The sequence below is a fragment of the Gallinula chloropus genome, assembly GCF_964237585.1.
Source record: "Gallinula chloropus genome assembly, chromosome: 8".
NCBI classification, from domain to species: Eukaryota; Metazoa; Chordata; class Aves; order Gruiformes; family Rallidae; genus Gallinula; species Gallinula chloropus.
In genome coordinates, this window is record NC_140093.1 from 24,929,211 (window position 1) to 24,950,842 (window position 21,632).

At 44.7% G+C, this 21,632-nt stretch overlaps 1 protein-coding gene across 1 annotated transcript in view; it reads right to left on the reverse strand.

The window, feature by feature from the left end:
* The window catches only part of EPHA4 (EPH receptor A4), a gene marked incomplete at both ends in the record, with an annotated part of 98,830 nt that overhangs the window by 38,381 nt on the left and 38,817 nt on the right, over window positions 1-21,632 (reverse strand). Inside the window, 2 exons of the mRNA XM_084267489.1 lie at window positions 3,955-4,293; window positions 19,123-19,278. Coding sequence (XP_084123615.1) covers window positions 3,955-4,293; window positions 19,123-19,278 — 495 coding nt within the window. The remainder of the gene's footprint in view (window positions 1-3,954; window positions 4,294-19,122; window positions 19,279-21,632) is intronic.

Below are 21,632 nucleotides of genomic sequence, written 5' to 3' on the forward strand. Positions count from 1 at the left end.
TGCACCCAAGGTAACCTAACAAGGTAACAAATCACCAGGCAGTCTGTTTATTCAGAAATACCAACTGTTTTAACTCCAACAAGCCACGGAGCAAGGAGCACACTCATCCCTCATCAAACCCAAAGAAAAAGAAGAGGGCAAAGCAAGCAGCATAATGAGCTTGCATTTTAAATCTCATTTAGAAGTTGTGTCGACTCTGCCCCCACCACTGCTCCTCTGCCTTACGAATGCCCTCAGCATCCGTGTAAAACCGCGTCCCTGTGGCGCTGCCTCCTCGGACGGGCACGCAGAAGGACAAGACGGACTTACCAGTGAGCTGGGCTGTCAGGCCAGAGACCCCAACAGCTCGGCTGTGTAATCTTTAATAAAAATATAAACTGTTCAGCACCTCTTCAAAAAACCCCAAAGCTTCCTGCTTGCTGTGAACAAGGTCTCTTTATTGAGAGATTTACTTTTCATTTTGAACAGCTTCGCAGCATTATCCCTAGCAGGAAAAAAAAAAAGAGCTCAGAGATTTCTGAGCTGTTCTGTCAACTGCCTGGTAGGGTCTCTCATTCAAATTACCTTCTCCAAACAGCATCGCATGAGAATTGCTGGTTTGCATCTCTTCCACAAGTCATTTCACATTTTTAAAGGATGGGCAAAGTGCTGATTCCATTTCATCAAAACCAGAAAGCCAAAGAAGTCACCGCTGGCGGTGGAGACCCTTAATATCAGAATTTCCCAGTAGTCACTGTGCCGGATCCAAGTTTTAGCAGCTCCACACTCCATCCTTTGCTTTTTAATTTCTTTTTAATTTTGTATGGGAAAAGAGCAGCACTTCCCATCTCAAAAAAATCTCAAAAAAAAAATTATTACACTAAACATGTAGAATAGCGAGCTGAATTCACCATTGAAAATTCTTAAATGTCACAACACTGGAGTGTTTCACTAGGAGATAGAAATTTTTACTTTGTTCAAAGCCTGAAATTTAGCTTCTCTCTTTAAAAGAAAAAGCTATAAAAACTGGGACCTTTTCAAAGGAAGCAGGAAAAATACTTTTTCAAATGCTTTTTGATCCTACTCTGAATGGCAAAAGCTTATTTTCATTTAAACATTTTTCTACTGAAAAGAGTTTCTAAACAAAGGGGGAAAGTAAACTGCCTCATTTCATTATCTCCAGGAGTAAAACGGCAAAAGCAAACAAAAAAACACCTGTGCCTTTCAACTGCACCTTTTATGTCACCGCAACACACGTCCTGGATTTTGAGCTGAATATACCAGCAGAGGATTTCTCACTGCTTTCCATCCAGCCCCAAATGCATACCTTGCTGGCACCAGCCCAAGCAAACACATAAATATTTGGATTTCTGATTCTGAAAACTGCACTCTCAAATCTCTGCTTATTTCCTCCAGATTCTATTGCCGCATATTTGGAAAGTCAAAATTTGAGGCTGCTGTTAAGAGGAAGAATTTCCCCCAGTCCCTTGCATATATATCATCCCTAGTGAATTTAACTCAAAGCAGCACCTCCTGCAAACAATTCCAGCCAATTCCCCAGAATAGGACCCAAAAGCACTGGTCCTGTTTAAAGAACCAGGTTAACAAGAATGTTTTCTATCAAATGCTGGAAAGCACAAGCATAGAGAGCAAAACCAAAGTCGCTTGCAGATTTTCAGCGTTGGTAGTTTAATTTTTATTAGCAAAGCAGGGTGAGCGTTATTAAAGGAGGAGCTCGCCTCTAATGTGAACTTAGAAATGCCTGCAAAGAAACCAAGGTAGTTTTACCTTACTGTAAGGTGCAAGATCAAACCCAAGGCTGTGGCAGTGCTCTAGCACGACATGCCTCCTTTGTAATGAAATATAGGGAAGGAAAATGAGTGGCACGAATTTTAATGCACCCCAGACACACATTTACAATGATTAAACAGATCAGTACTTGTAAAACCCAAGGGTCCAACTTTATAAACCTTTACTCAAGCAAGCAGTTTCCCTGAAATCAATGGGATTATTTGCATATGTAAGGACTATTTATCTCAGTTGAGATCTGTAGGTTTAGGCCACACATTTCTGTTTAGATCATCTATGCAGCAGAACACACAAAGTCGTACGAAGAACGGGAGAGCGTCGGCACCTTGGAGTTAATTTTCATTTGTACCAGTACCATTTGCTCCAGCCCTCTGAAGCATTTGATAGACTGGGCATGTTTCGTAATTGGAAATGTTGGCAAAAACACAAATTTCCTGATGTGAAGAACTGCTACTCATGGATAATAAACAAAATCAATTCTTATTTGCATATTCAATCAGATTTTGGTTTGCATATTAAAGCATAAGATGGTAGAATTTTCACACGGTAGATGGATCCCACTCACTTATTCATGCATATATGCATCCACTAATCCTTACATATGCCAAAATCAGTCAGAAATACTCTCTTTGCGAGGCATTCATAGCACAGAAGCACTGTCCCTGCTGCTGTTCTCAACCTTCTCTTTTCGTATAGCATATGACAGCATTCTCCCACAGCTTTCTCCCAAGACTCTCTAATAGTCCCTGTTCTTTATTAGTTGTCTTTTCACTAGGCAAAGTGATAGTTTGAATTTTTGAATCATGATTTCAAAGGGATGCTGTCAACTGTATGTGTAAAGAACAAAAAACGCCGGACCAGATTTTCAAAGGAGCTTCAGCGTGGACTTGACAATTTTGCTTGTAACTGTCACTGCAAAATTGAAGGTATCCTCATTGTTAGTACTGAAGTGTACTGGACTACAGCTGAAATGTGTAGATTTTGACTTTGCATACCTATTTTTCACATGCATCCACTAGGAAACAGAATTCAAAATATTTATATATAGTCTAGTACTCAAATATTAATGCTGTCCCATCCGCCGTAAGTCTAACGATAAACGAGAGCCCTGGAAGCTATGCTCTGAGGTACTGAATGCCTGCAACATCTGCAGGACTTGAAGGCAATCAGCGCTGTGAGCGATTAGATAACAGGTTTGATGGTCTTGAAGCCAGTCTGACAGCCTGGATCTCTAATTTGCATATAGAAGGCTGTCATATTCAAATGTATATAATTTTGTGCATTAAATTAAAAATTCAACTGGAACCCGGTGCTCAAAACCCCAGCGAGCTGCAAGCAAGAAAGATTTTCTTGTACATGAAGAAAAAAAAATAAAATCCTATGAATGATCATGGAAAGCAAACTGCAGTCTGCTGCAGCAGCCTTTACTAGGTCAAGCACGAGGGACTGGAAGAAGTAGAACCGCCTAGGGTATCTGAAATAATCAGGTATAAACAGAAATGGTCTTTCACTCTCCCAGATGAGAGAAAAGCAAAAACCAGCCAGCATGAAGATGAAAGCTCATATAGAATTTCTAAAGTAATGCCAGCTCTGATCAATTGAAACGTTGTTAGCAGCAGGTTAAGGGGGTATTTATTTAACAACGGGACAGAATCTAATTGACTTTGCAGGAGAGGAGAGAGAGAGCAGGCAGGCAAGCGAGCACCAACTCATTCTTCTTTTTGAATCTTACACAGCCCTCTTTGGAACCAGACAGCAGCACAATGCAGTGCTCCTGAGAGCGTATCTTGCCCCCTGTCAACACCAAGGGCACATTCACAGCCGTGTGCAGGGTGTCCCTACCAAGAGACCAGCGGCTGGCAGCCCCAGCGCTGTCACCTCGGGCAGCTGCGCTGCTCTGCTTCCGCAGGATGCCTCCCAGTGTCCTCCCAGCCTGCTGCAGCAGAGCTCCACTCCCAGCTCCCTGAGTCAAGCCCCCTGTTTTTCTAGCTCTACACAATCTGAACCAGCCGTATAAATAACCAGAAAATAAGGGTTTGACCCAGTTATGCATCTTAGGGCTCTCTGCATTCATTTGCTAGCACTAAATGTAATGGAAATCACAGCTTTCCTAAAAAACAAGCAGAAGAGAAAGGAAGAGAATTTAATTTGTGTTCAGGTTCCTACCAGCTTGGTTAGTCGTCACGGTGACCGACACAGCTTGGTCCTGGCTGGGATTCTGCTTGGACACTCCATTCACCGCCCAGACTTCAAAGGTGTAGTTTGTGTGCGCCAGGAGGTCAGTAATGGAGACTTTGGTGGTTTTCAAGCTGTTCTGCTGGGGGCTGAAGTGCACACCGCTGCCACAGGACCGGCAGCGGCTGGGGTCGCCGGCACCGCACCTCTTGCATACCACGTTGTAGGAGATGTCTTCCCGACCACCTTTGTTCTGGGGGGGGCTCCACTCCAAGTTCACCGATGTCTCGTTGACATTGGAAATCAGGTTCTGGGGAGCGGATGGAGGGCCTGGAAAGAGAAAGTCCATACGTTTTGAGTAACTGGAAAAACCTCACATAGTATCTTCAGGCTTTGGGCCCTGATGTTGCTGAGCGTGTGCAACTCCCAGTTAAGTCAAGGCTAGCAGAGATGACACTTTTCCACGTTCTTACTGAAGGTGAAAAAGTAACTGTGAAGTCAAATTGATCTTTTCATCTGAAGAATTAACAGTATTTTCCTGCTCTAAGTCAGCCTGAAAGCCCAGTACTGCAATTAAACAAGAGAGGTTTTCTTTTACTATTTATACTTCTTAGGACAAGCTTAAAATTAACATATTTTGCATCAGTTTTCCAGTATTTCCTAAGCAAAACACATCAAATGCACAAAATCCTGCTTCACCTGAGTCTCCCAATGTCCCCCTTTACCTATAGGCAGACCCTCAATGAAACTGTCAAACTGCTGGTTTTTTTCCTTATGAACAAAAGGACGACATTTTGCAGACAAGCTGATGTCAGATCACATTCCGTGAACACTGAAGCCCATCAAGCAGGGACCTGGACATGACACTTTGGGATGCAGGAAGGAGATTCAAGTAGAAAGCTGGACACACAACTAAGGCTTTGAAGGCTGGAGAATAGAAGTTACAATGAGGAAGTACTAGGGAATGGGGAAGAATTGGGGAGGAGCTGAAAGAAGAGCTGATACAAGAACACTGGTCAGGAACAAGAGACCATACAGAAAGCTCAGAAGGACGGCTGAATCAGAGACACAAAGTCAGTTTTTGCATTGTGAGGACAGGAGACTTTAGAACTTGTAAACACGGTGCCAAGCAGTTCTCAGATGGTTCCAGCATAGGAACTAGGGGACTGGGAACAGAGCAGAAGGCAGGCTGGGGAGGACCTCCCTGGGCAGGAGAGGGGCAGAGCTGGGTACAGGGAAGGGGCGGCAGCAGCAGAGCTGACCCCAGGAGACAACTGCTCCCAGCACCATCAGCAGCATGTCAGGAGGGTATGGGTCAGCTCTGCCGGACCAGGCAAGCAGCCTCCAGCAGTGCCCTGCCTCGTGTTCTAACTACACACCAGCAGAAATCTTATTTACATGCTTCAGTCCTCACAGGCCCCAAACCTGTAAGCACACAGAAAAGAGAGAGGAGCTAATCCTGTGACTCCAATTTCAGTACAGCTGATGCGAGACACACTTTTTGTACCCTAACATTTAAGATGATGATTCAGAGCAACCCCATGAAACAGATGCATATTGTATACGCCACAGAAAGCTTCACTGACCATCGGCACACAGCCTGTCCTGGGGTAGGGCGCGAGGGAGGTAAATACTGTATCGAAGAGAAATGAAGCCAAGTGAGAATCAGACTTGCAAAATATAACGATCCGACCAGGCGTACAGTAAGAATAGCAGTCCTTACTAATTACACATCATTTGAGCTATAAATACAAACATTATTACCAGAAAAATATTAGAAATGATTTTGTAGAAAGTCACAAATTCAATTTTATTCAAGACTTGGGCAGCCATCAAGGTAAGCCAGGAACCAAATAAATTATGGTGAAACTCTGCGGAAATTACAAAGCAACTCAAGTGTAGCAGTGAAGAGGTTAAACTGATGAAGATGAACACTGGCTGCTTCAATTCATCGGGTGCATCTGAAAGCCTAAGACCAGAGCACACTGAGGAGGACAAGGTTTTGAGGGCTGCATCACGTCCTCGGGTCTGTGCTTGAAGCCGCCAGGATACAACACATATTCAACAGGAGACAGGACTTTTGTTTTAGGAGAGACAGGTTAAAAAACATAGTCTTAAATTACATAGGGGTCAAATGTATCTACTCATCTTCAGTACCTAAATGAAAGGCCTCTGCTGCAAAAGCAGCTCAGCCAAGGTTGTTTCTCTGTGCTCACTTCAGAAACACAAAATTAATATATTCATTTTTAACAGGGAAATCCTCTCTTCCTGCCAAACCTTTGAAACAGTCTCTGAGTTAATCGGGGCTGACAGGTGAATTACTGCAAGAAGAAGAGCGAGCCCGGGCCAGCCCTGCGATGGGGAGCCCTCCTGCCTGCCGCACCACCGGGCTGCCATTCAGGACTTTTATTTATCCGCTGGCAGCTTTTAGGACTCCTAAGGACAAAACCCTTTTACTCAAAGATCAGTTACCAAACACAGTAAGAGATGCTTCCTGCTCCAAAAGTGCTTATAATGAGGGGAGAAAGAGAAAGCAAAGAAACAGGGTTTTTTAATGGAAACTGAGGTAGAGAGGTATGTGGTAAGACGATAAGGGCTCACAAGATGTGCCTTGCACATCTGGCCATCAGTCAAAACTCTCCCAAGTGTCAGCCCAGTGCCTCTGCCCCACAACCAGCTCTCCTTCTCCTAAACACCAGATTTGCCAGCTCCCCTGGGCAGGAGAAAGCTGTCTCTGCTTAGCCTGATAATCCCTGATCCTCTTTTTCAAAGACATCCCCCCCCGAGTGCAATGAGGTGGAAGACACTACTGGAATCATGAACCCGAGCAGCAGCACCCGGACTCCTGAGCAGGATCTAATCCAAAGCCCATCCAGCCCAAAATGCCCATGCTGCCTCACACCAGGGCTCTCTCTCCAGGGCGGGCACATGGTGACAACACTTGTCCCTTCACATCGTCAGAGAGGCAGGAGAGCAAATAAAAGCCTCTAGAGGAAACCAGCAGCCTCAGTAGATTGCAAGCCAAAGTCGTTGCTGTGCAGGTAAGATGTGACCTCCTCCAGAGCAGCTGCTCACTCTGGTGGGAGCTGAGGATGTCTGTCCTCCCCGAGGCTGTTCAGTACCTGGCAGCAGCAAGCCCTGAACAGAGGCTGCTCCTGTGAGGAACGGCAAGAGCTTTACAGTGAGAAAAAGCAAAAGGCATTTCCTGACAGAGCGTTCACTTGCTGCAATCACACCAGCACAAGCATGGACCCGGAGTGCAGCCAGGAGAGCCGAGATGAGGTGGTGCTGGTGCAAACACCCCCCCTCCCCGAGCAATGCCCGGCTCAGGGACGTCCGCAAAGCAAAGCAAAGAGGGGTCATCCTGCCACAGCTACCCCAGAGAGATGACTTTTAGCTCAGATACAGCAGCCAGTTTGGGGTTAAACTCAGACTTACTCTGATGTCCATTAAGATATTTTCCAAGGCTCTAGGTCCAGTTTCACGTGGGAAAATGTGCCAGAATCAATCAAGCTCCTCAGAAGCAGAAAGTCAGTAATTAGTATGTGGGACAGGGTATTGCAGTGTCTAAACAGAGACGCAATGAAGCGGAAAACCAGGGAAGCAGATGCTTGCAGGTCACAGAGATGAGTGCACCACCTCCAGCATGAAAAGGAAGATGCGGGGGAGTATCCAAATGGTGGGCTGACATTACAGTGAGGAGAAAGGCAGTTTCTTTTCTTTCTGGAGCACAGTCATCAATGGAGCTGTTGGCACTGGGAGTGGGGAATAGTTTCAGATTGATGGGCCCGGTTTCAGATGTTGAAACACGGGGCGTATCTGCTGCTTCAATGGTGATCAGCATTTGCTTTGTTTCTGACAACACAGCCACTGCCTCTAGACGAGAGGAAAACCCTTTCAGGGCCGTGGCAGGCTGCAAGTGCCAGCACAGTTCCCGGATGAATCCAGCTAGCAGGATCCTGCAGGAACAGCATCCTGGCCAGACCACCACCCTCACACAAGCCCTGGGTCCCGTGGCAGGAAAATCTAACTGCAGAGCAGGTGAGAGGGGAGGCAGGGCGCTGGGCCTCTGAAACTGGTACCAATATCTGTGATTTTGTCCCGAGTCCCACGATTTACAGCATTTGTGTTAAAACTCCTGCTGCTGGACACATGCTATTGCACGAGCCATTCAGCACTGCACAGCATTAATGCTGCCACACTGCCCAGAAAAGCTTAAAAATGTGAGTTTCTACAGAAAAAAAAAAACCCAAACAACTAGACATTTTTATTTTGAAAACCACCTGGGTTTAAAGTTCATTTGATGGTGTTAGGAAGCCAAGCGCTCTCGCTCACACTTCTCCCACTGGGGACTGCAAAAAGAGCCCGAAAGCCGGATCCCTCCCCCGGCCCACTGACCAGCACCATGAGCAGACAGGGGGGACTCCCCTGGGGGAATGTACACAACGGAAGTTTTTAATTTTATACCTTCCTGGGGCTCCATAAATCTTGCTTCACAATAAACCCATCAAAATCAACTGAGCCATGAAGCAAATGGAAAGGCCCTGGGTGGAGCAGTTCATTGTGTGTGTCAGGGCCCAGGGAAACACTGAAGAGTCTGTTTAGCAACAAATAATCTTTGTCAAGCTAATCTTGCTATCTTCCTCACCCCTCCTATTAGATTTACCTAAGTGCATTGGGCAATGAGGATTATTTGCCTTTCTCTTGCTGCAATAAGCTATAGCCCTTCTATCTATCTCTCACCCACAGGGAGACAGAGCTGTCTGTCTTGAGGTCAACATTGTATCCTATGTCAAATGAATATTCAGGACAACTAGAGCTTCTGAAGGGTTAATGGCGTGAGCATTGCTTGCACCAGACAGACTGATTTATTTTAGCACTCCTACTGCAATCTCAGGCTGCATTTCAACCTTTCATCCATCAATATTTCCCTCCCTTTCTACAAACCACTCTAGGTCCTCTCCAGTCAGAAGCCTCCCGCACACCACTGCAAGCCTGGTAAGAAGAGGCTTGATGAAAACCATGACAAGGATCCTATCAACACCTGACCAGCTCCCTCCTACCTTCCAGACCACAGGACATTTCTGTGTACTACGTTACCTATGTGCCAGGTCTCTATGGGCATAGCTAAGGAGCCTATGTGATTCATACCAGGGATGAAATTTGGTCTAAGTGCTACAGTGATTTATGTACAGCTTCCACAGTGAAGACCCAGCAATGAACTCGCTATCCAGGACTGCAGATGGCAAGGGGCCACGGCTGTGAAGCAAAGCAGGCTGCAGACTAACACTGAGTATAATGGCACCTTGGTAAACTGTGAATTTGCAAGGTGAGCGATACTTTGCTTTTAAGTCAGCCATCCTACACACTGAGGGTCCATCAGATGTTGCCAGCTCAGCCATCAACAGGTTGTTTACCTGTTGTTTGGATACCATCCTGCTGAGGAAATTATCCCAAATGCCCTTTCATCCTGCCACCAAGGGGTAAAAGTGTAGGACACTGAACTAAGTGGAACTGGCAAAATCATTCCACCAGGAAAGTCTCCCGGGAATGCAATGAACAATTTCAAAGGCAAATAGCACAAGGATGATTAGCTGCAACTACATGAATATTCCTGCTGCCCTCAGGGACTGGTCTCGCCCAGCCCTTCATGTGTGCCAAAGGGAAAGCGCAGACACCAGGACCCTTGGCGTGCCCAAGGATGGGGTCTAACCAGGGTGCACCGGGACTGCAAGTTCAGCACCACCACCGAACCAAGGACAGCACCTTTCTCCCCCAACAAGCTCCAAACCCAAGACAAAGAACATGCAGTAGCTGGGCTCCTGGAGCTGGAGGGACTCCAGCGAGACGGGCAGACAGGCACGATTCGTTGGGCGGGCAGACAGACTGCAACCAAATCAGGCCACCCTGCAGCTGTAAACCTGACCGATCCACACAACTGAAAAATACCTCTGGAAACTAACCCTGGGATCTGGAGGCAGAACCACGAATGCACTGGGCTGGGGAACTGTATGTAAATAGAGGTTTTAATATCCCTGTTTTAACATCTTCCTCTTTTATTACTGCTCTCCCCAGCAAGGTGCTTCTCCACCAGTCTCTGTGGGTGTATGCAGTAAATTCAATTACAGTTTTCTACAACTGGACCAGACAGACTTGTTTGACATAAAGAATACTGTCTTCACTAAACCAGTTAATTTAGTTCAGCAACAGTAGATGGTTAGGAGGTGTGGATTAAAGGACAATGAAAGGAGAAAAGAAAGAAACGATTCCAAGCAAAACAGTTCCTGAGTGACTTTGTTGTCCCATGAAATGACAAGAAATAAGGAGGACCTTACAGCTTCATTCTCTGCTGGCCCAGCTTGACAGGATGCCAGAATGCCACTTTTAGTCAACCAACAGCTCCAAATTTGGGGGAAAACAGCTTTTGTTCAGCAAAGCTAGAGGCCAGTAAAAAAATTCTTTTTCCTTCTCTCAGAGGTCCCGCAGACACAGCACTGAAAATAAAACTGTGGGCTTTGGCTAGGCCAATTTCCTCAGACCCCAGTAGCCATTACGTACTTTTTTCTTAGGCTTAAAACAAAAACATCCCAAAACAAACCTAAAAGCACCTCAGCACAGGGTTCTGACACTTTATGTCTTTCAAGTGAGTTCAGCACTTACAAGAAACGCGCTGTGATGGCACCTAAAATAAAGCCCTCCCTAGCCACGAGCAGCCACCTGCCCACACTCCTCTGTTACAGCCCATCCCCTGGCAGAGGGCTCCTTACCAGGAGCTCCTTTTTTTGTGCCATCTTAGTCCTTCGCCACTTGCAGTGCCGGTTGATTAATTCATCAGCAACATTACCCACTAAGGATTGAACTGATATTATCAGTACTTGGACTGTAGCCACATGTGTTTACTAGTAACCCATGGTATGGTTAATATTTATTACCTTGAAAGATCTATCTGTGGGAGGAGATCCATTAAAAACACAAGCTGAAACTCACACTCTCCATGGAAGTGCTAATGGACATATTTCAAATATATACCCTCTAGAAGGCAAGGCTTCACTGTAAGCATCTTGTCAATCACCACATCAGTGATTTAAAAGAAAGATGCTTTCAAAAGATAGGTGAATAAATCACAAGCAGGATGACGCTTGTGCGCCCTGGAAGGAGAAAATTATTTTAAAAATAATTTAGTCAGTTTGTGTGTGCACATGTGTAAAAAGCACATTTCTCTACCATGTTATGGATGTCTCTGCAGCCAGGGCAATGGATAATTATTTTCAAGTGGGTTGTCACCCTGCATTCGGTCTGCGTTCCCCTGGCAGTGTGAAATCAGAAGGAAGCTTCATTGGCAATTCCCACCACACATCAGAAAACCTCAAGCATATAGAAAAGACTTTAATCTTCTTTAACCATTCCCGCACTCTCCTTGAGGAAAATATCACCTCTCTCTTGCGGCAGAAAAAATAGACCATAGCTTGATAAGGATTAAAAATTATTCTAACAAACACTTAAAATAATCCCATAACCTGCTGCAGTTTGAAGCTTTACAACTCACCCTCTCTCTGAGCAAACCCTGTAAACATACTGTTAAATGCAGCAGAGTGCCAACTGGGGTGTTTGTTAATCAAAGTCAATCAGGCAGACCAGCAGGCTTCAATGGGCTTTGGACCAGGACTGACAAAAGGATCCTCTTTATGAGCCTGCTCCAGAGATGCTGACCCTCTTCATCTTCGGTGATTTCAAAGAGAACTCGGGGTATTCAGAAATCTTGAGCTAATTTGCTACATAATAAACAAGATTCATACAACAGGGAAGGTTGCTATGACTCACGGTCGTTTAAAAGGATCCTCGTGTGAACTGGCCTGTTTTGAATCGGCAACTTGGCCTTGGCTACCTTACAGAGAAGCAGTTAAGTCTTTGATAAGTTACAGGAGCAGCAGGCACCTGGGAGTAAGCATCCCACTGCCTAATAGCGAGATTACTTAACTGGCAGCGCACTATCAGAAGCGGTGAGAAATTTAGCACATCTTTTGCTATGCAAGATCTGAAAGCCAGCTTTTGTGTACAACACAGCAAGAATAAAGAGAACAAATAAAGAGGTGCAAAAAAGAAAAGATCCATACAATGAACAGCTCCCAAGATCTTTGGAGCATCTACAGAGAGCAATGAAATGTCACTGCAAGTGCTTTTGAAGGGGCTAGCTCGGGCACCAAGCGGCAGTACTGCTCTGCTAAGGCTTTGAGTCATGTTTCCACACTCAACAGTGTGACCACGCTGCTGGTCTCTTAACAAGGCCTCACGATGCCCCTACTGTACAGATAGCCTTTAACAATTCAGATCAATACTCTTAAACTCGATCATGATCCTAAAATTCATCTCCCTGGAGACAGGGCTGAGTGTGAAATAGAGAGTTTACCATTTTAAGAGTGGATGCAAAGAAAGTCATTATCAAATAATCAGTCTTTAAACTCTTTAAATTCTCTCACTAACATGCCTGGCAAAGTGGTGCCAGGCAGGGCCTTCAAGAAAAAGCACTCTGGCCTCCTCTTTCCATCTCATAAAGCTTCATTAAACCTGTACAACTGTGGAGCTGTCAATAATGTTTCAGCATGTGAGCAGTGAAGCCCTTCAGATAAGCCTTTGTTGTTGATCTTTAACCATCTGAAAGACAAGTTATAATGCAGAGTAAACACCTGGACTGTGTGAGTTTAGGCTTAGAAATAAAGCCCACACTTTCCTGTGACAGTTGTATATGCTGCTGCCACTAATTGGTTCTTTCAGCAGTTGTGGACAGGTCTCTGGTTGCTGTGGGCTAATTTACACAAGCACTGACAGTTCAGACAACCCTCACTTCTTGTCTGCACGGCCATTCCTGACCATTTATCATTATAGATTAAGTGTTTTTACAACTACTGAGACCAAAGTCAACAGTCTGCAGGATGCGGCAGCCACTTGAAATATCAGTCATCTGCTCTATTTCCACCCCCCTTCTCCTCTCTCAGTAGAGCTAGCATTACAACTGGGTTTTAATAAGGCAACTGATTTGGTAAACAATTCTTCATTTATTTACTTGGGCAAGAGTCCTTTGACTTCAGCGGGAGTCCTGCCAAGCCAGGGATCTTGGGCCCATGCCAATGATAAAATGCCCATTTTACTGGCATGTACGATTTCCTGTTCGCTTGCCAAAAGAACCCCGGTCACCAGCTTCACAATAGGCTTTGTTCCTTTCACCTGGAGAACAATCCAATCAATACTGCCTCCTGTCTCCAGGCTAAGGGAATTAAGCGAATAGGTCCAGTTACTGCTGGCAGAGGTGTGGGAAAAATGATGTTTGGAAGCACCACCCCAAGGGCTCTGTGTTTCTCTTCCACAAACGACCATATAAGAACATTTTGCATGGCCATGCACACCAAGCCATGGTATCACATCTACTCTACTACAGGGCGCTGCAGACAATCCCATACAGCCTGTGTTCACTCACTCTTCTTAGAGGGAATTTCGCTGTGGATACCAGAAAGTTATCTGACAGTCTGACAGGAAAGAAATCCAACCAGAAAAATAAGCTTTTCTGTCATTGGCCCAGCTGATGAATTTCTTATTCTCTTAGCCCTGTAATTTACTTCGACGACTCTACAGAACTGGGTCCCGACTAACCAAATCAAAGCCCCCACTTAATTGAGTAAATGTCTCTGTTAATTTAAGGCTCTGGCCAGAAAATCAGAAGACAGCTAATAAACAGTTGCTGTATTTAAAGGAGTGATGATTTTAAAGCTACTGATCATACACACACATTGTCAAATTACTCCTGTCTCTTCTCTTCGAGCCATAACCACTCTCCTCCTTATTCAACGTTTTCTCTGTTCCTTCCGCCCATCACCACAGACGAGGGGAGACAGCCTTCTCCTCTGAGATTCCCATCACTCACAATCCCTTTCGCTCGCTCTGGCAGTGATGCAGCAATGGATGGTCTATTTTTCCCAGCCTATCATTCTCTCCATACTGCCTACCCACCGTTGCCTCTGCCCTTGCAAGTGCAGTACTGCACCTTAAAAGGCGTTCTGACATTCTGTATACATTATGAACAATTTTATATGACATCCTAAGAAAAAAATATCATTTATTTAAGGTAAGGACATACATGGAAGAATTACAACATCATAAATTTAACTTCTGAAGGTCAGAGGCTGTATTGGCATATACTCCATATTATAGAGGGAGGGCCACAACAGCAGAGGTCAGACTGAAGCAGTGCCAGAACAAGCATGGAAACCCTGGGTAGGAAGCGTGCAAAGCCAGCGCAAAGCTACCTACACCACGCCAGCCAGCATGACCCCACATTGTACCCTACTTTCATATTCTCCTAAAAGCTACAACAGTGATAATCGGCGTCTGTCTGGAAACTTAAAGAGGCACGAGTTAAGTCGAAGGAAAAAGAGCACATTTGTTTATTTAGAAGTCTAAGCAATCATAATAAACATATGCTCAAATAATCAGCTCCTGTGTAATTACTCATTTGCAAGCACATTATTAGGTAGGTAAATTCACTCTTTTTTGAAAATGCAGGTCAAATATTTATCTCTGAGATATATTAAATGCAATACTAGATTGCACTAAGGGCGTATATTAGACCATAACATTTGCAAAATTGAAGTGTTTAGACCTTTCAGACCCTTTTTTAAAGCCCTGACCTTGGAAACAAATAAGGACAGCGTTATTTTAATGTGCCTTCGAATTTTAACAACACAGTCACACAGCTCTAGTGGAATCCACATTGAGTTTCCACTGTAGATTGCTCATCATTTCATTATGGTTCATTATGCTGATAACTGTCAGAAAGCATTAGAAGCAGGAGCCTTGAGTAATAGCACTGAAATGGTAATTTAAAAACAATATACTTTCTGGAGGAAATACAGCAATGCACTAAATTCAATTAGAAGAGGCGAATGTAAAGACAAGTAAGTGACGTTTGCTGTTTGAAGTCAGGCTCTTCGATTTCTTGATAACCTAAACTGGAGAAAGCCCTTTTAAAGCAGGCACTTTTCTCTTGCATCTCACTAAATTTGCTCTCATTATCTCTAAGCTTCTCTGGTATAAACTGTCTTAAATGCAACCATTTTAGAAATATTTCAGGCCACACCAAAATATTAATCAATCAGTCACTGTCTGGGTGGCACAACAGACTAAATTATTCAGGGTCATTTGCTGAGGCAGATTTCAAGCTGGACAGTCTATGCTGGCAATGGCTCCTTTGTATAGGGCTCCCAATTAAAAATCATTAATAATCTGAATCGAACAGACAATATAAACAATACAAAACCGTCTCGTTCTCACTCATAATGTGAGCATTGTTTGTTAAGAAACAGTTAAGAGAACCCGACTCATTAACGGTGGGGACACAGGACCAGCTAACGCCCACTAACTGCACCTGCCCACGCCAGGCTGCGATTCAGAGTATCTTCTCATGGAGAAGGAAGTTCAGGGATGAAGACCATGATTGAGACAGATTGCTTTCCAGCCTCATGGATTTGTGTGTTGGTAAGGCAATTTATTCTCCACTAGATTGCTAACCTTATGAAAGAGCCATTCTCACAGCGAGTACTGCAATACCATCAAGGTCTGAATAGTTGCCTTAATGTTATTTTTACGATGCTTCCAAAAGGGAAAGGCATCCCTGTTTGCCACAGCTTGCACTCAAGTGCACGGGTCAATCACAGTATCTCCATGCCCAAGCACACAGCTGACAAGCCCACTGTGCTTCAGAGCTCAGAGTCTAAATTCCTGAGTTAGGTCAAAGCAGCAGATCCAGAGTGGCTCTGCTCCTCGGTGGTGACAGACAGGTTGATGATTATCCCCATGAGGCAAGCCTGAGGGAAAAGATGCATCAGTAAACATGTGTATGTCAGGGGTCTATGTCTGGCCTTCCGACACAGCCCACTCCGCCATCTCCAACACTCACGTCCCTGACACATTCTGCCAGTCATACAAGATTTATGCCACACATAACTACTCACTCTAGCAGAGTTAAAGCAGAGCTCAATACTAAAACCAGAGTTGGAGTTATTTGTTTAGACTAGATGCCTGGCTTACCTGAAGGCTAGGCACTGTTTCTGCAATGCAACAACAGATGGAGATGTCCGAGAGTGGCATTAAGGAATCAAGAAAGCTCTAAAGCACCTCTCCTGAGCAGCACATCAGGAAGTAGGTGTTACTTTTCTTACTTACCATAGGAATAGTGACAAAGAAAAAGGAAGGGGAATTCTCTGATTACTTTTCATCCACTAGCACGGCCAGGGTAATGGAAAGTCTTAACAGTCTTCCTCCCCCAACCCAGAAGGCAAGGTAAGTGACGAGGCCAGGCACTTTATTACTAAAGTAAATCAATAGCCAAGGGTCAAACCTTTACAAAAACACATCCTAAGAAGGCTGAAGTTCTTCATCTTAAAAAGTGTTTAGAAATAATAAAGAAAGGATCAATCCACAGTCCATTCCAGGTGTTCTCCCCAAATTACCCAATGTTACTTTTATTCACCTGGTCTAATAGTTCTCCAAGTGAACAGAAACCTGATTTTACAAGCCAGTGAAGCAGAGTCTATCTTTTTGCTAGAAGAATGGATCTCAGATACTGTGTTTTATTTCTTCATTAGTGCGCCGTCACACTGAGCGATTACTAAATGCAGGGCTGAATGAGAATACCGGGGTTAAAGAGAGCATAATGAACAAAGAAGGTGCCTGATTATTATGGCTGTCAGCACAAGGGAATTGGGTTTGTCACCTGGTTTAACCAACTGGTAAGAACTGATTAGAGTCTGAATCCATCTGAAAGAACCTTTGATGTTTACACTCCCTTCTGTCTCCACATCTTGTCAGGGAAGTCAGACAGACAAGGACCTTCATCCGGAGGGGCTTCCTTGAGCAGACACCCTCTAAACGCCTTCTGTCACTTGCCCCAATTCCATGGGCAGAAGGCTGTTAAGCATGGGGAGCACAGCAAATGAAGAGCCCACTCCCCACCCCCAAAGCCCCTTGCACAATGCAGAGGTGCACCATGCACGTGAGGCTGCATTTTGTGTCTCTGCAGGTACCACCATCACACCAACGTACAAAGAGTGCTAAGGCAGACCTTGATGAGGGGATATCAGCGAGTACACCAGTGAGTGGAAGAGCAAAGCTGCCCCACAAGCCACCTTAGAAATAACCTCTGTGTCTTACTTCACCTTGGATCACAGAAAAAGAAGCCCTTAAGCTACAGGAAAATTTGAAGCTATGAAATCAGGCCTCCAGAGAGACTGGATGTCCATAGGACCACAGTGTTGACTTGCATGCCAAGTCCTCCTAGACTGCTGCAGAGATGAAGATTGAGGCCAGCACCATGGCCCTTGTCTTCTCTTCATCTCTTTTTTGTATTTTCAGGCTAAAAGAGCACGATCAGGGACTTACTTCAACTTTGACTGACCTCTGAAGACAGGAATGGGGAAGGGTGCCAGAAGCAGGTCCAAGACTTGACAAAGAAGGGTTACGCTTTGCAATACAAGAAAACATACACATCATTTGCTCAGAATTCCCGCATCTGGAAGTGTTTTGCTCTCTCCTCATACTTCACTTACTGCACATGCCTATTTAAATTCAACCAGTTGATTACTAATTTGATTTCAATTTGGTCAGGATATCACTGGCTAGGACCAGGGCTTTATGCTAAACATTTGCTGGTATAATGTTATTTAGAGTGTATCTACTGAACAATATTTTATTGTTGCAAAAAGACATTTTTCCTATCAACATTGTCAAGTTTTATATCTCCTAGTGTAAATTATACTATAAAAAGCATGTTCCTACCCACTTCAGCACAGTTTCACAACACAGTTAGACCTCCATCCCCCAGTCAACATTTGGCAAGGGATATACGGACCTCTTGGCTTTCCTACTAAGCAAAAGCAGCTGCTGCTGGCTATGCCCAGACCTGCTTAACCACCACCCAGCAAAACTCACAGCTGACAAGAAGGGAATCACTGAAGAAGAGCTGGAACCAAGGGGGTGTGGGGAAGGGATGAGTGCTGGCTTAGCTATGGACATACTTTGTTTCTGCCTTGTAAGGGAGAAATTAAGATTTAAATAAATGTGAGTCATCTCTCCAAAATTAATTTGGAATATATTAAAATGTTACAAAAGAAGTATCGCAGCCTCCCCTCACTCACAGACACACACATGCTCGCTCGCTCCACAGAATTACACAGCTGAACTCCAAAAGTCTGGAAGCATTTCCAACTGCTTTCAGGGAAAGCCACACGTGGATATCCACCCCTGGTAAAAGACAGCCCTTTCACTTATTGTTTCCAACCCCTCCACCCCTATAGAAGCAAAACCCGAAGAACTAGATGATCACATTTAGCACCAGGGCATGCCTGGAATCCCAGATCTTCAGCTGCGTGAGCCGTTAACCAATACATAGGACAAGGAGTTGTTCCTGCATCCCTGTGGGTGTGCTCAGTGCTCTACGGCTCTTGTTCTCCCTGCTGAAGGCATTTTGGTGGAACTAAAGCAAATTTCATTTGCTGGACAACGTATTGATCTACAAAGGCTAAAATAAACCATCCTTTGGGTGTTTTTGCTTCATTAAGGTTTAAGACTTATTATTGCCACCCCTTTCAGAGGAACTCTTCTGTGTTCCTAAGGACTGCCAGCTATATTTTCAGCAAATTTACCTATTTACCCTAGTTTGTAAAATTATGATAAAAGCTTTCACAATTCCTACAAAAAACAGTATTTAAAGAGATGAAAAGTGATGTGATGTGATCTACTGGGCAGGTCCTCGGACTGGAACTCGGATTACTCTAATTTCCAACTCTTCCAGAAGAGGAGTCTGCGAGTCACTCCTCTTTTGCGGCTTTGTCTCCTCCAAGTCTCCTGATCTATTTAAGCTCTCAAGGGTCAGTGCAACCATATCATTGTTAAGAATTCAGGGCTGAGAAGTAGGCTTTCTCTCCCAAAGTGCGAGCCGAAATGCAAACTGCATCTGCAGAGGGCTGTAAGAGTTACTGAATGCTGCTCTCAGAAGGAGGACACTTCTTAGAGATATGGATCTCCAGGCAATAATTCCTACATAGAGTGAAAGGCAGTCAGGAGAAGAAACGGATGATAAAAGGGGAAGAGACTGTTCAAAGACCAACTTACGAGTGCAGGGCATGGAGGCAGCATCATTTTCGGCTCGGAAAAAACCCCGATCGCAGGTGCAGGAGGTAGAGCCTTCCCAGATGGAGTAGCTGTGAGGCGGGCATTTGGCACAAGCCACATCTGTCGAGAGAGCCTTGTAGTATCCGATTTTGCAAGCTAGATGGAGGAACAGGAAGGGAGAGTGTTACTTGCCCAGGCTGTGACCATGAATTGCTAGCTTACTTATTCAAAATTGAGGCAGCAGACATTTCAAAGAGATCTAATGATGTCCTTTTAGCCCCAGGTGAAGAATTAGCAATCATCACACTCTTAATGAGTAATCCTGTGTCAGGGGATACTGATTTCTAATTCCAACAAGAGTCATTTTAAAAGCTGGCTTGGAGATGGTAGGAGAAAAATAAAAATTATGCTCTTCTATTGACACTGCCAGAAAATCAGCTGCCTCTTTGTGCTCACTGGGGAGTTGCATGTTGCTTAACCCGCGTCCACCTGCACTCACACACACACATGGAGCATGACAAAAGGGGTCCAATTGGTTTATTCCATGACCACTTAAGGAATGGCAGCTGACTGTCAGGCACTGCCAATTTTTAAGAGGGAGTGGGACAGGAACCCACTGTGGTTGGCAGCGAGGCCCTCAGCCTAACGTGCCCGGAAATGGCATGTCTCCCTCCTGGCAAGGCAGAATTCATTTGGCTCTTTCTCCTCAAGGGAGGAAGTCAGCAATGCTCTCCCCAGCTTGACAACAGGGCATAGCAGGAGCTGCACCACTGCCACTAGGTCCCATGTGCAGTTGGCTAGGCTTTCAGTGACATCATCTTCATAAACGCAGTGCTTATACGAATGGCTACTTTTACATCACTTGGAAAAAACTCATTAACGTCGTTAATAACACATTTTAATGGTGGCTAACAGGTATGTCATCCTAGAAATTTCTCCGTTGGCTAGAGATGAAAGACCACCACTGGCTTTCAGGGCGACAGAGAAGACACCCAGGCACGCGAATGTGGAAGAAGAAAAGGCTGCGCCCAGTATGTACTGCATGACTTGCCCGTATCTCATCATTTATCACCCATGCTACTTCCAGGTTGCCCTGCTCTCCACAGGCTGCAGTATGCAGGGCACAGGCACCCGCGCAGCTGGGGCTCCCTCCTGTTTCACCCTTCCCTTTGCCCCACTCCCTCTTTCCCTCGTTCTGGTATGAAGCCCTCTGATGGGAAGTGGAGAGGGATTTTAGTAACACATTTATAAAACAGCAAGTTACTTCACTCCTATTAACCAAAGCCATCCATGGTATTTCCTTAACAAGCAATAACTTTACGACGTGCCGCGCGCTGTCTGTAGGAGCGCTGGGAGATTGCTCTGCTTTCGCTCGCTGTGGCTGTCCCCGGACCAGAGGATCTTATAAAACCACATTGCTCAAGTGACTAAGATTTATGTTTCCAGAGTTTATACGCTTCACGTTATTAGATAAGGTTCAACTTGCAAGGTGCTTTTTGGCCATGTTTCAAATGGCCTTGGGGTTTCAATTAAAGTCAGAAACCGCAGCTTTGGCAGGAAGAATCATGGGGGTCAAACCCAGCCTCCCCACATCAGAGACAATTAGTCCCTGAACACAAATACAAGCCCACTGGGTACAGCCCATCAGCCAGGCAGTCGCAGCACACAAGGCATCTCGTGTAAATTAGCTTATTCTGCTTGTGATGAGAAAGAAGAGGGAAAAGGGGAAGGACCCAAACCCATGGAAAAACACCTTTCAAATTTTTTTTATATGATTTGCAATATCTGGTAAGTTGTACTATCACTACATGTCCTCTTGTGCCTGATTTAACAGCGGCAGCAGTCAAGATAGATGCTGATCTGAGACATTCCCTGTTTTCATTGTCACAGCTCAGATGTGAAATGCAACTAAACCTGCGTATGGCCAGGACAGACACCGACAGGCAGGCTCTTGCTGCCATACAGAAAGACAAAGCATGGAAAAACAATACAGGAGGAGACCGGGCTGACTGCTCTTACCCACGAAATTCTTCCTACTATTCGTGGGGTTTTTAAAAATAAAACATGGAAACTCTAACATCAAACATCAAACACAAACATCATAGTTCACAGATATTACTAAACAAAAAGCTGCCTTTAGCATCTTTCCAGTATTAAAATACTTAGATGATAAACATTCAAGGACAACGCTGAAGATCCTGCTCAGGCTACAACATGCTGTTGGAAAGGCAAGAAAATGTCACAGGTAAAGACTTTAGAGACCATTCCTCCTCCTCACCGTCTTGTCAGACTCAGTGGTTTGAAAGGGAATAGATGGATTCAGCAGGTACGCCAAGGTCAACACTGTGTAATTCAAGGATTTACCCCCCTCCTCGTTTCACGCACTGTATTTTGTTTTCTACTATATTAAGCCAAGATCATTAATATTTCACGACCTGAAGAAAGCTCTTCAAACACAGCGGCTGCTCCTAAAGCACACAGAGCCATTTCGCTTCAAAACTCGACTCCTG